The following is a 17,501-nucleotide window of genomic DNA, read 5'->3' as shown; positions in this document are numbered from 1 at the left end:
TTTAAGAGTATTTCCATTTGTAGGAATTTGCATCAGAGAAGGGGGAAAAAACCCAATATTGTATTTCCATTTTGAAGCTGAGGCCAGAAATAAAGGCGTCGTTTTGCAAAACCCTTAATATGCAGAAGCAAAGTATCTCAAAATGTTGTTCCTAAAAATATCAAACTGGCTTAATCGCCTCTTTGTACACTATTGGTGCACCAGTTCCTTCAGTTTTAAGTACAGCTATATTATATTGGTGACAATTCGAATTTCAAATGACTGTTCAATTCATAGTCTAAATTCAAAATTTATTGAATGTCAAATGTCGACAATTGTTTCCCAGACACGGAGTGTTGTGGACCAAGACCCCATGAGCTAACAGATGACACCCAGATCTGTTGCAAGGACAGACTGCATCCAACGGCGGGCGGGCGTACATTGTGCACCGACGGCATTGTCCACAGCCCAATGGAAACTGTCTGTGATGGAGTGCGATACGATGTTGCCAACGGCCAGTGCTGCGGCAAGGTGATCATGGATGACACCAAGATATGCTGCCAAGGTTTCATGTGAGTAGAAATAAGCTGCTTAAAAATCTGGAATTGTGGATACAGCTTTCGGTTTAAACATAATGGCTATGTTGAATAGCCTTAGCAAGACAAAAATGCCGTTTTTCAACCAAAAATAACCATGGACAGGAGTACTTCATATTAAGCCTTCCTTAGGACAGCAAATAAATGAAATACATGTACAAGAACACATGAAAGTGATACCATGAAATGGTTGCTTGCAGTCAATACTCTTGCTCAAGGACACAGATCTTAACAACAAAGGCAGCATAGACACAAGGTTTCATACGACAACAACCCAATAAATCTGTTTTTTTTGTTCACTCTCCTATGAATGACAGATATTCTAAGGAAGACCACGGCACTGAATGCTGCGGGAAGGTAGCCTATGACCCATCGGCTCTACCATTGCCTCTCTGCTGCGACGGCACTCTCCACCTGGATGCCTCAGACCTCCAGTGCTGCGGCAACCAGGTCATTAACTCAACTGAACGAGAGTGCTGTGGAGTAGAAGGCCACCGCTTCGCCTTCCTGAGGAGTTCCGGTCAGACGTGTTGCGGCCTAACCGCCGGTGATTACGACTCATCCCAACACACCTGCTGCCAGGGTTTGCTGCACAAATTTCTGCCAAATGGTGAATGCTGCGGAAATGCTGTCGTAAGGGATACCTCCAAAGAAGTCTGCTGCGGGGGTCTAATTCAGGTAAAGAAACTCTCACTCATTAGAAACAGCATTGTTGTAGTCGAGAGCCTGCAAGACCATCACAAGATCCTCACAAGACCTCCAGTCTCATTTCAAGTCACAAGCTATTCAATTGAACTGCAGCAAAGGAATTCCTTTGTCACTGTTTGTGCCCTGTTACTTGTGGCTGGTCTTGTGTCTGGTCTTGTGTCTGGTCTTGTGCTGGTCTTGTGCTGGTCTTGGGTCTGGTCTTGTGATGTCTCGACTACAACACTGAATTGGCTTCTGACTAATGCAGTATGAACAAAGACACTGACAATTTGGAAGGCCAACAACAAAGAGCTGGATAGTGCAGCTAACTGAGCACCAGTACGGTGTACTGTAGGTAACAACGGTCCTACAGTTGCAGGTTCAATCTCTACTCCGGGAAGTTCTTTTGTTCAACTTTACATTTATTGGAAACTCCTATGATTTATATGTTATGAAGAATCAATACCATGAATCATTCTCGTGAAAACAAATTATAAATTTATGAATTGATCAATTGTTTGGTTAAAAGGTAATAATTCAAATCTGCTGATTTCTACACACTCCACAATGTAAGGACAGCATGCAGAGAAATCAAAGTAAGTGAGCAAACCAAACCAAAGTACATGTGAGTAAGCAAACCAAATGTTTTTCATTGTGTTCTTCATTTTCATAAACAGAGAAAACAGTATAAAGAAGACACACTGTGCTGCAATGGTCACATACTGGACAGTCGTCGTTTCACTTGCTGTGGCAATGTAACCCTTCAACGCCGGTCCCGCTTGCCATACCGATGCTGCAATGGCATCATCTTCAACAGGCAGAGTCAGCTGTGTGAAGCAGGAGAGGTGCGGGCCAAGGACAGCGAAGAAACAACTGCCGTCGAGGAAACAACAAATGCGCGGAGAATGTTTGCAAGGCAGACTGAGCATGCCCAGAGGTTCACCCGGGACGCAACGGACACAGCGGACTACGATATCCAACTTACAACTGAGGCAGAGGGACAGACTGCTCATGTCCAGGAGAGGATGATGCCGTGGCTACCGGGTGCAACAGATGCAACTCCGGTAGCATGTGATGGCCTCAGCTACGACATTCAAGTTCAAGGGTGTTGCCAGGGTGTTCTATACAGGCTAGCCAATGAGACCTGCATGAATGGTTCAGTACTGGGCCTATGTGATAGCCAGTCTGTGTACAACCCACTCACCCATGGCTGCTGTGGAGGCCAAGTCTACAACCAAAGCATCAAGTACTGCGATGAAACAACGACCTTGGTCAGTTACAACAGTGAGTCATCAGAACAAAGCAATGACATCAAACCCAGCACGAGTGCACCTGAGGACCAACTGTGTGGAGGACGAGTATATAATCAGACTCTGCAGGGCTGTTGTGATGACAGACTCTACAATCTCATCACTGAGTACTGCCGTGACAACAGCACAGTGATGCCAATGGTTCCCAGTCAACCAGACAGAAGGGAATCAACCACAGCCTCCACTACCACTACCGCTATTGAATCAACAACTGACGAAGGCTTCATGTTGGTAACTCAGGAGCCGTGCTCAGTCATCCGAGTGCGAGAGAATGCATCAGAGGAGATGGATTGCTGCGGTAGCCTCCTGTACCACCCCTTGAATGCAACCTGCTGCCAGGGCATCACCGATCAAGGGGATGGCACGGTGGTTGCCTGGAGTGCTGTCACTGAAGATGTGGTCGCTGGTCGCTGCTGTGCGGAAACGGCTTACCACCCTACCCTAGCAGTCTGCTGCAACGGGGAAGTTTTTGGAAGGGCTTGGCTGACGCCAGACATTTTCAATGGATGCTGCCCTGAAGGAGAGCAGTGGAACCGAATCCTTGAGGTATGCGAGCCCATCCCTACCCAGGAGCCCATCACGATGGATGGCTCATCGGGCATGTCACCTGATGACCGTATCTGGTAGGAAAGCATGAGAAACGTGAATACCAAACCCACATCAAGTGATGTGCATTTACACGTTCAGCACTATAAAATGTAAGCTACATTAGCAAGCACTGAAGTAATTTTTAACATTTAAATATCCAGTAAGTGTATTTAAAGCACTCCATAATATGCAACATTAAATGTTGCACACAACCAGTGCAATGAATTTCTTATTTATCAGGTTTCATCCAACCAGAAAGCAATCACTTCCTGTAACTTATTATTTTTTGAAAACTATAATTCACTATTTATCAGTAGTATTTATCAGTAGTATTTATCAGTAGTATTTATCTGTAGTATTTATCTGCAATTGTTAACGTGTAATGTAACTGGTTTTTACATCCTGAGGATGATCAAGATATTAAGATATTTATCAATTCATTATTTATAATTGTAGCAGCTTCCCCTGTAATATAATTAAGCTTTGTCTTCAATAATTATAGCACTAAGTAATTTAAAAAGGTTCGACTTGGATAGCAATATCCTGCCTATTTTGAAAAAATTCCTATCAGCCAACAATAACATATTTGAAGTGTTGTTAAAAGAAATACTACTAATTAAGAATTAATTAATTATAGTTTAAATCAGCGAAAATACATTTCCAGGCACTACATGGTGTGTGAAGAAACTGTGTGTGTGAAGAAACTGTAGAAATCAAACTGAAGCAGTCCAATTTAAATGAAGATGGGTGTTTTTGAACTAATACTTTATACGACCGTAAAAATTTGATATTTATTGTCTGCACAAATCAAGAGAATCTAAACCTTACAGTAAATTGTCTTTGTTCTTGTCAGAATTCAACACAAAATTACTCAGGACATTTTATAAACCTGTGGGGTGTGACTAAATTTTGTTCCCTGCCGTTTAATGAAACAATATTGTATGGTTCAAAGCTCAATTTCAAAATAATTTAATTGTTTCTATTCACTGTTGTTATTATTAAAAGTACATTGCATGTCAAAGGTTTTTAAACAAAATTGGACACAGCATTCCCAGCCCCTAAGTTTGATACATCATATGGTTTAGAATGATAACCAATCTTAAAATTGTGTGTGTGAAAATAGTGTGAGTTCCTGATGATTTTAATCGTGCAAGTTTATTGAAGAAAAGTATCTCTGTTGTTCCCTGAGATTTTTTGGGGTAGGGTCATACATCTCTTGCCACAAATTTGACTATTTTTACGATAATGCCATATTGCCACAATAGTATTTTAGTATTAGGTACATACAATTTTGAAGGTAGAGGGTAATGTTTTATTATCTGTTCTTAATATATCTTGGTCAGGGTTCACACTGCCAAAAGGAATTCCATTAACAGGGTGCTTGTTCCATATTCCTAATACCATTCACGACCTCCTATGGGTAGACACTTGCTATTTAAAAAATATTTATATTTGTAAAAGGTACTTCATGTTAACATTTCTTTGGACTGAGGTACAAGTATACGTGTATGTATTTTGTTTTATTCTTCAATGCCAGTACAACACTATCTGTGTGTGCTTCAAAGGGTGTGCTCAATATCTACAGTATTTCAATAAACCACAAGTCCTAGATAGAATTCGAACTAAAGTTTATGTTTTCATTTTTTAAAAGGTTGTTTCGTTTAAAATGTTGTCGTCTTCCAAGAACGATTTGACCAATCCATCTAATACCTCCAAATGATCTGGGCCCATGGCTCTACTTACCGTTAGCGAAAAATCCCTGCTTACTGTAGCAGAAATGTATGTGCTTACAGTAATCATATTTCATGGGTTAGTGAAAAATTTGACTTCTGCCTTACACAAATCACGTATCCTGCACACAAGGTTAAACAACTGTTCTGAGCTCTAGTACAAGATGCATTGAGCGGACTTGCCTTAATTGGTTAGACACGTGATAACAGGCATTAATACCCGTCGGCTTGTGTGTATGATCCGTGCACAAATACAGAAAGTGCATTACCTTATAAACTGCCATCTTCAGAGCTGGATACCCCTGCTGACCATGCCGTCGTACCCAACCCCTTGCCCATCTTCCAAGGCCTTGGAGGCATACCCAACCACGTCCTCTCCCATCCAGGAACCATTGAAGCTGTCCAACTGACAGATGGCCATGTAGATCCTCAGCAGGTCTGAGGGTTCAACGTTCCCTGTCAGAGTTTCCTTGTCATACCCAAAGTCATGGACAATATCTCCATGGCCTGGCGCCCAAGCTCTGGGGGAAAGTTGGACAAGTTCATTCAATTTCCAAAGTTAATGTTGGTATAGATGGGCTTAAAAAGGTGTCTAAGATTATATAAGTATTACTTAAACTGATCTGAAGATAAGATGGATGAAAATGTGCCTGACAAATTCATACAAGTATTATAATACAAGCATGTCCTGATTCATCAGGAGAATATGTCTGGCAGTCCTAAATTGCCGATTTCAAAAGGGATAACAAAAAGGAGCAAAAAACTAAAAATGGTGTGCATAACGTGCAAAAAATGCCATTTAAGGCTAGGCATTGGTGGGAAAATATGGTACTTAGGGAGGTATAAAGAACTATTCGACAATCAGAGCCTATTTCCATATTGATAAAAATATTGAATTTAAAATATTCTGATACATTGTAGACACCATGCTCTTTTCTCATATATCATCCACTTCTACGTAGATTTTCCAAATTTTTTTTTTTCATTTACCATTTATAATTATATTTGATGAGAATCCACTGGCAATTCTTTTAATGACCCTAACCTGTTAGTCCCTGTACCACCCCAAACTGCCCTGCATGTTACTACCTGTACAGCCCAAAACTGTCCCAGCATTCTATGGGATTATAGATTCATGAGAGAATAAATACATGTACAATGTAAAACAATGTAGTGTAGGAGTCAAAGAGTCAAGGTCAAAAACATGAATAAAACACTACAACTACTTAATCACTCGGTTTTGAACAGTTTGAATTATGTTCAGAGCTTACTCTATCATTTTGGACAAAAACTGTCTCCTCTTTGCCAGGACTTGACGGACAAAATATACAAAGATGAAGGCTTGTTGCTGAGACAGCTGATGCTCGATGAAGAGGTCACGCTTAGGGGTCAGTCTCACGAGGCACAAGCTCAGGTCCTTGTCCTGTCAGAAAGCGACAAAATAATGAGTAAGAGATAGAGGACTATAATATGGCCTTGGCGCTTTGTCACCACACACATGAGCTCAAGTAGGAGGGACACACAGTACCGGTGTGTGCAACAAATTCACAGCCTCTTTATGTGGTTATTCCCAACCTTCTCTTCGTAAACATTAACCCTAACCCCTGGGTTACTTTGGCTAGAAACCCTGCTGAATGCAGCAACATGCAACACTTGTCAAAATGACAAGCCTGCTCAGTGCAGCAAGATCCATCAGGTCAAAAGTCTCAAGGCCAAACTGCCTCAGAGTCTGTGGTCGCCAAACTGCGGCAGGACACAGCTCTGGCATTGTTCAATGGCACTAGCTGTCATTGTCTTAGAATTGGCCGTTTATGCACTGGTGTTGATGGCTCAATGCAGCAAGGTCCAACAGACTTTTACACCTGATGTACCGTGTTGCATCTGGTAGGATGAGGGTTAAGGGGGTTCCTGTGCCCCAAATCGACTATGGGGAACTAGGACTCTGAATACTTTACTTGCAGAATCTGTGCTAAGTATTGCAGTATTGAAATTGGGGCCAGTAATGACAGGCCACCCCACCTTCCTCCTGTCTGCCATTCCTGGTCCTAAGTCCCTACTCACACCAATGAAACAAAGAAAGAAAATTCCCTCACTCGGCAGTAAAACACATATAAAAGTGGCAGAGTTTTGCCTCCCTACAAAATTTGAATCTCCACTTTGAAAGGATTAAAATTGAAAGGATTAAAATGCAGCTAAAACTTCAAACCATGTCTTTAAAATATCAGGTCAAGGAGAATGCAGTTACACAATTTTATGCAATTGCTTAGAACAGCAATTGGTAAAACAAGCTTTTCAGAAATTTGATAAGCAAAAAATAACAATAATAATAATAATAGCTATAATATAACCAAAAATGGTACCCTTAGGGAGACATGCCCATAGACTTGTGTATACCAGTTTTTTTCCGACTTTCCTGACCCCTAACCCCAATTTTACCTTATCCTACCCCAGGAATATTGGTGTTTTTACTGACTGGAACACGAGCAATCGATCTTGCCTATTTGCGACAGTAACATTTTGCCTCTAAATCGGAGCTGAAGCATTAAGCCAAAAAAAAAAAGTCTCCGGTTTCTGGTATGGAGCTTGCCCAAAAAGTGGTGTGGCGACGCGGCTTTTTTTTTTTTACCTGTTTTTTTTTGCTTCAAATGTCGGCTGATGACTGCAAATGGTGCCAGACTAAACTTAGTGCAAATATTATGGGAGACCAGAGAGGCAACATTAAGCTTATTCTCGATCATAACCCCATCTAAAAACACGTTAAAATTGTGCAGCAGCAGGATTCCAGTCAAACCAGTGAGTTTGGAGGTTTGAGACATCATCTTTCATTGAAAAAAAAAACTTTTTCATTTTACCGACGCGCATGGCTACGGCGACGCGCGCATACCAGAAACCGGAGACTTTTTTTTTGGCCTTAGGGAGACACTGAAATGTCTCCCTAATTCCACATGTCTCCCAAAGGCATAACTTCTGATGCTAAGGTGTATCCCAATTGTACTACTTACGAAAGTACAGTTGGAATGCCGCTAAAACGAACATCGTGGGATCCACAGAAAATGTTCGTAATAGTGATTGTTCGGTATAGTGATTTTAAGCTCTCGGTGCTCCGTTTCTGAAAGATGACTTTGAACACTTGTCAACTATTGAATTATGTAATAAAGTTTTTAGCTTACTACCTACATCGATGGGTGGCTTTCCCCTTCTATGCCTCAGGGAAACAATAGCCACTTGTCGCCCCTCTGTTGACGGTTTTCAACAACAATGTTTGGTTGGTTTTGTACACAAAAATTGGGAGCTAAGGACGATGTTTGGTATAGCCGAATGTTCGGCATAGCGGTGTTCGGTATAGCAACGTTCCACTGTATATGTATGCTTTAATAGCAAAAAAGGTTACCAGTCAATAAAGTTATATTATAAGTTATTAAGTTAATACATGTATTGCTTACTGTGAGATTTGCTCTGCTGGCCTCTCCGCTTGAAGTTGGGAGACGAAAGGAAACCTGGGGCTCCTGAAATGAAGACAGCACATTTCTAATATCCAAAAACAAACTGGCTCAAGTAATTCCAGGATATTTACAATTTCCTGATTGAAAAATGAACAGTCTGACAATTCATCTCTGCTATCAGGTATGAAGGTGTTTCATTTCTGAAAGAATTGTTCTCTTAATTGTATTCACAAAATTCTCCTACTATCAACTCTCTAACAAGCAAACTGAATTCACGCAGAACTAATGTGTATTTTCATAGTGTTTTATGAAACTATTGTATATTTTTATAAGTTTTTATAAGTTTTATAAGTCAAAATATGTCAAAAATTACAAATTTCCAACAATTTTGTTCAACAATTTTACTTCATGTTTTTTTAAACACTCCTCTAGATATGTTATGATATGTGCCTCTCGTGAGTAGTACTAAAAATCTTCTTATATGGAAATTGGTGCACGATTGGTGCAGAATGCGGCGGTGCTGAGTGTAGTGTGAATTTGGGACTCTTTGAAGAACAGACTCATTGGTAGTATTGTGCTTGCCCAAGTGAAGATTGTGAACGTTCAACTAATACAAGGGTAAAAGGGGCCAGATTTCAAAGGAGTGCCAATTTCATGTGACACCAGAAAAGTATTTTAAACCAGCCAGCCAGTGTTTATTCTACCATTTAAAACCATCCACGTGACGGGCTATCTACCAATAGGAATGGGTTAACTGTGTTAGGTATTTATGAATTTGAAATTAATTTGGAGCAAATTTGTTTTAGGTATGGTGGGACCAGATCTAACATGGCCTTAAAAAACTTCAAATGTACTGATGTTAAGGTGTGTTTAGAAGATGACGTCAAAGTTGTTTGTAGTATCAACTTTCATCAGCTAATCTTTTTTCCCCCCTTTTTTTTTTGGGGGGGGGGGGGGGGGGTAAATTAGAACAAAAGGGTAACAAAATCTAACCTTGTGCAGAAGTTGGATGTTGCAGCTCATCTGCATAAGTGCAGAGAGGGCCCGGTATTTAAACATGTTACCAACTGGTTGAGATATTACCTGAAAATACAAAACAGGAAAATGAACATACATGTAGCAGAATTCGGTAACCGACTTCAATTTGAACAAAGAAATGAGCTGGAGTGGGATTTGAACCTGCGACTTCCAGAAAACCGTACAGACATTTTGACTTTGGGCATGATCCCTGGCCACATGGCACATATGGGATAATAATTACAGAAACTTATAAAGCGCTTTTAAGATCAAAGCAATTAATACATTATTACCCCTGATCAATGGGCCATATAAAAACATCCCAAATACAATCTCAGCTCCCTGGGGAGCATATAGCTCCATGCTGCCATTTCGGTGCAAGCCGCTTTAACAAATCACAATAACCATCTCGACCCTCACAGGTACCCATTTACTCCTGGGTGGGGAGAAGCAATGAGTGACAAAAGTGCCTTGCCCAAGGGCACACGAAGCACAACCCCAGGCTGGAATCGAACCCACAACCTGCAGAATTACCTGCAGATCATGAGGTCAATGCTCCAGAGCGAGAGGCCATGGCACTCCACAAGCACCACATTTACAGACACTGACTGTTTGGAAAACTACCAACATTTAGTCTGGATAGCTCAGTTGGTAGGTGACGGAATTCTGTTCAAGGACCAAATATGAAATTTTTCAGTAACTACTGTTTCTTCTACCATGATGCTCATATACTCACATTATAACATCCTTCCGACATAAGCACATTGAACTGGACTCTACCATACTTGAACGATGACAATCTTTCCAGCAGTTGGCTTGCAATGATGTAAGCGTGGGTCCTCTCATTATGATGCGGTAGACTGCCGATAATTTTGATTGGTATATCTGATGGTACAAAAAACAAACACAAAAAGCTTAAAAAAACAGTCATTTTGCAAAAAAAATTCCTCCAGCAGTGAATCTTGTTAACATTAAAAAAAAATAAACCTACCAAATTAATATGAAATACCTTACTTGACTGTAAGTGAATAATAGTCTCAAGCTTCCTGTGAGATCATTGTGTCTGGTAGGCTGTCATTTTCAAGAAAAATGGAATTTTGTATCATTTTCCAACGATGGTTCGACCAACCATTTTTGGGAACCTCACCCCCAGCTTTTTTCAAATACTACCCCTAATTGACATAATTTTAATAGTTAGTCCATATTTTGTTTGCAATCGGTAACATATCCGTGAATGGGCATAAGCCAGCTAGTCTGGTTCCCAGACCTGACAATTCCCTGATGTCTACAAATCGTCCTGTCTCGTCTGAAGTGTAGGGTAAGGGAACCAGAAAACAAGAACAGAATTTCTGTTCGTTTTTTTTCCCCCTGGCATCCATGAACACAAAACTTTAAACAGGTCAGTGGAACGATATTAGGTGTAAAATACTAACCCCCAAATCCATTCATTTCTGAAAATTACAACAGAAGCGAATATTGTATATTAACCTTCATAACTGTTTGGCCGCAAATATGTTTTCAACATTTGTAAATATTCCATAACTAAACATGTGTGGATTTCTTTTAGTTCGATGTCTTATTCAAAAGTGAATAACTTTTGTCTTGCTGGATTATAGTGATTTAAAACAAAACGCAAGGGGAAACTAACTTGAAAACAATCCCCCATACAAGTTTTTGTAAACAAAAGAGCAACTTGAACTGAACATACCAGCTTCCCATGGTACAGCCTCCAGTCCTTCAAAGACCTTGGCGATTCGGACCACGGGTGGGTGGACATCCTTGTTGCCATGGTAATGCATAGCAAAGAAGTCAGCGTGCATGACCCTGAGTCTATCCCTTGCCTTGGAGGCTAAGGCACTCAGACTAGGAAGGAAGGGCTTCTCTCTCTCCATGGAGAGCACACTAGGGGCGCCTGAGTTGAGCAGCTGTCTGGTCAGGATGCCTGGTCCTGAACAACAAATCACACAGATCAAAATCAAGTTATCAGAATCATAAAGAGAGGGAGCAAGTTATTGTTCATGAAGCACACTACATACCCGTCATAAATTATGTAGAATAATCATTCTGTTAAGAATCCTGGACGAAACATTTTATGTTAAGACAACTTACTATCTCTAACAGTGTAATTGTTGCCATTCAGCAGGGTCTACCAATTTCCGTTGAGGACGGATCCAAAGAAGTTACTGTCGGGGGGGGGGGGGGGGGGGAGGGGGGGGGGGGGGGGGGAAGAGGGTGTGGCGGGGGGAGGGGGGTACCTCTCTCAAGGAAAAATCGTCTTAATTGAGATACTTTTGGTCACAATGTTGGAGTATTTTAGAGGGTCAATTAATATGACAGATATACCTGGACTGGTCTCAATGATCATAGCTTTCTCCTTGGCCAGACTACCATCCGGCCACACCTTGTCTACCATCAACTGGGCCAGCTCAGGTCGTAGAACGGAACGGTTCTTCTTCGTCTTCCTGAGCCGCTTGTACTTGTTCCTCAGCTGCTCGATTGTTTCTGCTTGAGGCAAGGTGGGTAAACGTGCCTCTTGATGGTTCTCCTCCAAAAGATTGGAAGGTTCGTTTTCTTCCTTTGGCGACCAACTAAGTACACTACTTGAAAACTTTTTTGTAATCTGGTTGCAAAGTGGGTCGCTGTATTGTCTAGTTTCAAGTTTATGCTGCAACATGCTGTTGCAACTACCATGCTGAATTGCTGTGGGCTTTCTCAGTTGCGTTTTGGACAAAACGCTGAAGTTTTTGGACAGCAGGGCACATTTTGTTTGCTGCGCTGGGGCATTTCCATTGCGTGAGGACACTGATTGGATGCAACAGCTGCTTCTTAGCCTGCTACACAGACAGGCTGTCCTCCATGTGTGTTGATATAATGACTGAGACATTGCAGGTAACTTATTGTAGAGCCGTGATTCCGAAGTTTTCAGAGATTGCAGTTGAGCAGGTTGGTCCTTCCTGGATCAAGTGGCACATTTGAAGGTCCTTAATGGATGCTGGCTTAGTCAGTATGCGATCGCAATTTTGGTCTCTACCAGTATCCAGTGACTTTTTCCATGTCTTTCCTGAAATACATGTAGGGAAACAAGTCAGGGGTGTTTACAAACACAAATGCCCCGCAACCGTGACTGTTTCCATGACATAACACCACTCTAACATCAACTTACATGTACCTTGGTCAAATGGAATGTTCATTGACAGCATTAGTGTCTTCTGTAGGTTTTATATGAACTAATCCCTAATCCCTATGATCTCAGAATAAATACAAGTTTTCTATTGTTTTAGCCACTGTGACCTTGACCCTTGACCTTTCGACCCCCAATGCGATAGGCTTCTTAGGATTGCCAAGGACAATCCACAAACCAAATTTGAAATTCATATGTAAAGTGTATCTCAAGTTATCACGCTGACAAAATTTATTTTGTTTTTGCCACTGTGACCTTGACCCTTGACCTTTGGGCCCCAAATGCAAAAGGCTTCTTAGGATTGCCAAGGACAATCCACAAACAAAATTTGAAGTTCATATGTAAAGTATTTCTCAAGTTATCGCGCTGACCAAATTTCTATTGTTTCAGCCACTGTGACCTTGACCCTTGACCTTTCGGCCCCAAATGCAATAGGCTTCTTAGGATTACCAAGAACAATACACAAACCAAATTTGAAGTTCATATGTAAAGTATTTCTCAAGTTATCGCGCTGACAAAATTTCTTTTTTTTTTGCCACTGTGACCTTGACCCTTGACCTTTTGGCCCCAAATGCAAAAGGCTTCTTAGAATTGTCAAGGACAATCCACAAACCAAATTTGAAGTTCATATATAAAGTATTTCTCAAGTTATCACGCTGACAAAATTTCTATTGTTTCAGCCACTGTGACCTTGATCCTTGACCTTTCGGCCCCAAATGCAAAAGGCTTCTTAGGATTACCAAGGACAATCCACAAACCAAATTTGAAGTTCATATGTTAAGTATTTCTCAAGTTATCGCGCTGACAAGATTTCTTTTGTTTCAGCCACTGTGACCTTGACCCTTGACCTTTCGGCCCCAAATGCAAAAGGCTTCTTAGGATTACCAAGGACAATCCACAAACCAAATTTGAAGTTCATATGTTAAGTATTTCTCAAGTTATCGCGCTGACAAGATTTGTCCGGACACACACACCCACCCACGGAAGGACAAGGCGGAAACAGTATGCCCCTTCGGCTTCACCGCGGGGCATAAAAAGGGCATGTGTGAAACATAATGTATAGCCCTAGAAACCTCTTACAAAAATGCCAAGGAATGCAGAGGCATCTTACCCCAGATTATCCTAGCAGGGCCATACCCCACAATTAGACCCACTAACTGGGGCGCTAGAACTCCTTTTTTGACATTTGGGATGTGGTCCGTCGTACAAGCTTGTACGACAGACCACATCCCAAATCAATGTCAAAAAAGGAGTTCTAGCGCCCCAGTTAGTGGGTCTACCCCACAATGTACCTAATTCATAAATATGTCTCAAATACTGGACTTCCTCTATATTTAGAGCCACACAATGCTAAATTTCCTGAAAAGTTTATTATGAAATCTAGACTTTTTCACTTGATATTCGCTATGGAAGCTACTTACATGTACGTGGTTAATAACTAGTCCGAGTAACTAGGACTCTACAAATCGCCTTTTTTAACATTTGGACATGGTCGCCCGACCATGTCCAAATGTTAAAAAGGCAATTCGTAGAGTCCTAGTTTATACTCGGACTAGGTAATAAACCAGGACAAATGAATTCTTCACCTAGATTAGCCCCACTAGTGTGACCGTCGGTATGCTGCGCTGAACCTAAGGCCACACACCGTGGTCCGCGCACTACTGAGGACGTTTTCATAAAATTTGCAGGGAATTTCTTACATATGGTTGTATTCTACGATGTCCCATCTATCACTTCTGGGATGCTTAGGTGTAATGATGTTCAATTTTCCGAGATATTCTTGAATCTTTCTGGAGCCCATATGCACTCGTGAAACGTCCGGTGATGGCAGCCATTTTGAATGTGACAAGAGATGACCTCAAGCTGTGACGTCGCGTTTATGCAAATTGCTTGTCGAGCGAGGGCGCGAGTTGCAAATGCGACGGCTGTTTCCTGTGCCGTAGATCGTGAATAGAGATCAGTGCACGTGGCCCCCAGACGATAAATGCATGGTACAGGAAACAGCCGTCGCATTTGCAACTCACGCCTTCGCTCGACAAGCAATTTGCATAAACGCGACGTCACAGCTTGAGGTCATCTCTTGTCACATTCAAAATGGCTGCCATCACCGGACGTTTCACGAGTGCATATGGGCTCCAGAAAGATTCAAGAATATCTCGGAAAATTGAACATCATTACACCTAAGCATCCCAGAAGTGATAGATGGGACATCGTAGAATACAACCATATGTAAGAAATTCCCTGCAAATTTTATGAAAACGTCCTCAGTAGTGCGCGGACCACGGTGTGTGGCCTTAGGTTCAGCGCAGCATACCGACGGCCAACCTAGTGGGGCTACACCTAGATGTACTATGGACGGTTATCCTGTAACTTTCATGGGAAATTTGGAGTTTGTCCAAAAGGACAGCATAATTTTTCTCAAGGTCAGCGGTCCTGCACTGACCTAAAAAAAGTCAAATTTAGCAGGGAAAATATTGAAGTAGGCCTACCGGTAACACTTAAATTTTCAGACCAGTCTCATACAGTTTGTGCACAGGGTGACAAGTAAGTGATGGCCAGATATGGAAATCTTTCCCAGTGCATGACAGCGCTTGGATAGTACTATTGTTTAGCACTGGACACAAGTGTCCTGCGTCTATTGTGCATGTATTGTGCCCATTCTTGAAAATCACGCATTCTTAAGAATGTGCATGCACATTCTTAAGAATGTGCAACTGGATCCTTGCCCAATCTTCGCAAAAAATAACTCTTCCAGATTGAGCGCACATTCTTATGAATGCGCGACAAGATAACGGTCTTGTCGATGCCGAGCACCGGCTGCGCTTGGCAAGTCTAGCTGCATCCTCGTTCACTGATTCTCAATAATTATACTGTTGCAACGCAAGGCGCTGAAAAGTATAGTGGATATGATAAGTATCTATAGGCTAATGTATAGGCGTATTGATATTGGGGGGGGGGGCGGGAAAAAAATAAGAGACATAATAATACTAGTGGAAAGAATTCTGATTTTTGGGATAATAAAAAGGGGGGGGGGGGGGGGGGAGGGGGGGACGTAAGAATAAAGAATGTGAAGAATGAGAATGAATACTGCGACATCCCATAGTGCACTGCTAATGCTATTTCCCATTTAAATTGCCACCAATTTATTGTTCACACCCCACCATAACGTCGCAGAGCTGGATTCTATCTAGTCAAAAGAGCAATTTTGGCAGCTTCTGGACATCGTTTTTTTTTTCGTGGCATGCATATGATACATACAGGGACTTGTAACTTGTCTAGCCTAAACAAAGCACTTCCCAGACTAGTTCCCAGTCCTCCGTTATTACAAAACTTCCCATAGTGGGCAGAAAAAAGCAATAATAACAGGTTTAATTTGATTCAAATTATCGTAGTTATGCGAGTACAGAAGCATAGAACATTTTCTTTCCTCTTTATATAAATTGTTTCCCATTTAACCGCTATACATTTCATTTAACATAATTATGTCGTGCAATGTTTGTTAAGATTGGGCAAAATTCATAAATTGTGCACGTGATATTCCCACCCAATCTTAAGAATGAGCGCTCATTCTTAAGAACGCGTGCTCGTTCTTAAGAATGGGCGCTCATTCTTAAGAATGCGCGCACATTCTTAAGATTGCGTGATTTTCAAGAATGGGCACAACACATGCTCACACAGCGGGCACTGCAACACCGGACAGTTTTTGGCATGTGCAGCATGTAGGGCTAGTTGTAGTCCAAGTAACTTGGACCCAACTTATCGCCTTTTTTAACATTTGGACATGGTCTGGCCACTATCGCCAGACCATGTCAAAATGTTAAAAAAGGCGATAAGTTGGTAATCCTTACTTTTAGGACCCCTTTCCTATATAAGGTTAAAAGACTCACCAAAACCCCTGACTAAATGACACTCAAAAGTGACATTCTGATATTTATTGACACATTTGAACATTTGGCAATGACACCTCTTGAATATCAGCAGGTTTGATTTTGTAGAAAGAGGGCAGGGTTTTGATTTATGAGGGGTTAAAGACGACGATGACAAACAGAAAATAAATTTAAAAAGCAAGATGGCGAACTGCAAAAAAAGGTAGGAAAGTCACATTTTCTTTGAAAGTGCTTTCAAAATTATAACTAACATGAGCTTGTCTGAAGAAAAAAGACTTCTTTAGCCTGCAAAAGTCACTTTGGTACTGGACAGCAGTGATGTAGTGCCTTGATGCTGGGCCTTGGCCTTAAGGCTGCCTTAAGGCTGGATTTTAGGGCCTTGGCCTTGGCCTCGAGGCTTGAGGGCAAAAGCCTTGGCCTTGGCCTTGGCCTTGAGGGTTCAGGGCCTTGCAATTTTGAGTCAAGGCTCTTCAAGGCCCATAGATTTTTGCATTTTCCAGATAAATCTGTTCGAAATTTTGCTGTTACCATTTTAATCGTATTACCATGGAGGAGGGAAGCACCCTATAGATTTGTGTGTTGGGCACACTTCCACTTTTGTAGCATCACATTTTGTTACCATTGTAGTAGATTTGCTGCAAAAATATTCCGTACACTTGTGGGGCTAATGAGATGATCACTTTAATTGCATACAATTATGGAATAGATCTGATTGGTTGTATATGTCTCTCTGATAAGTGCTAAAGATTTGCATGTATCTGTTTTAGATAATGCTGATATTTCTGACCATGTTGGGCCAGCAAATAAAAATTTCCTAATTTCCTAAATCAGTTTCTTGGATCCCCCTTTTGTTACACTTGGGAGAATTGTGTGTCAATATAGAAGTAAATCATTATTTTGTTTAGTTAAACCATATTAAAGACCTGAACTTACTTTAATAGATACAGTGCAGTCATAAAACGGTGTAGGCCTATGCGAGCATGTTGATTGCAATTAAAGAAATGTTGTTCTTCATAACGAGCAATTCGTGATGATAAGGGCGGATCCAGAGGGGCCAAAAGGGGCCATACCCCCCCCCCCCCC

At 41.4% G+C, this 17,501-nt stretch overlaps 2 protein-coding genes across 2 annotated transcripts in view; one reads left to right on the top strand and one right to left on the bottom strand.

Annotated features, from left to right (window-relative positions):
* Positions 1-17,501, bottom strand: part of LOC119720456 (dimethyladenosine transferase 2, mitochondrial-like) — a 29,378-nt gene that overhangs the window by 8,359 nt on the left and 3,518 nt on the right. The window contains exons 2-8 of the mRNA XM_038190131.1: positions 11,694-12,411; positions 11,059-11,298; positions 10,087-10,235; positions 9,327-9,416; positions 8,334-8,396; positions 6,162-6,313; positions 5,160-5,411 (exon numbers count right to left, since the gene is read on the bottom strand). Coding sequence (XP_038046059.1) covers positions 5,177-5,411; positions 6,162-6,313; positions 8,334-8,396; positions 9,327-9,416; positions 10,087-10,235; positions 11,059-11,298; positions 11,694-12,234 — 1,470 coding nt within the window. The 5' untranslated portion in view covers positions 12,235-12,411 and the 3' untranslated portion in view covers positions 5,160-5,176. The remainder of the gene's footprint in view (positions 1-5,159; positions 5,412-6,161; positions 6,314-8,333; positions 8,397-9,326; positions 9,417-10,086; positions 10,236-11,058; positions 11,299-11,693; positions 12,412-17,501) is intronic.
* Positions 298-3,490, top strand: LOC119721521. Its single transcript, XM_038191598.1, has 3 exons — positions 298-551; positions 893-1,253; positions 1,940-3,490. The coding sequence occupies exons 1-3, from the start codon at positions 298-300 to the stop codon at positions 3,197-3,199; spliced, it is 1,875 nt and encodes a 624-aa protein (XP_038047526.1). The 3' UTR covers positions 3,200-3,490.

Source organism: Patiria miniata, unplaced genomic scaffold (assembly GCF_015706575.1).
Source record: "Patiria miniata isolate m_02_andy unplaced genomic scaffold, ASM1570657v1 HiC_scaffold_13, whole genome shotgun sequence".
NCBI classification, from domain to species: domain Eukaryota; kingdom Metazoa; phylum Echinodermata; class Asteroidea; order Valvatida; family Asterinidae; genus Patiria; species Patiria miniata.
The sequence above is the reverse complement of the archived record's forward strand: the minus strand, read 5'-3'. Positions and strand labels throughout refer to the sequence as shown.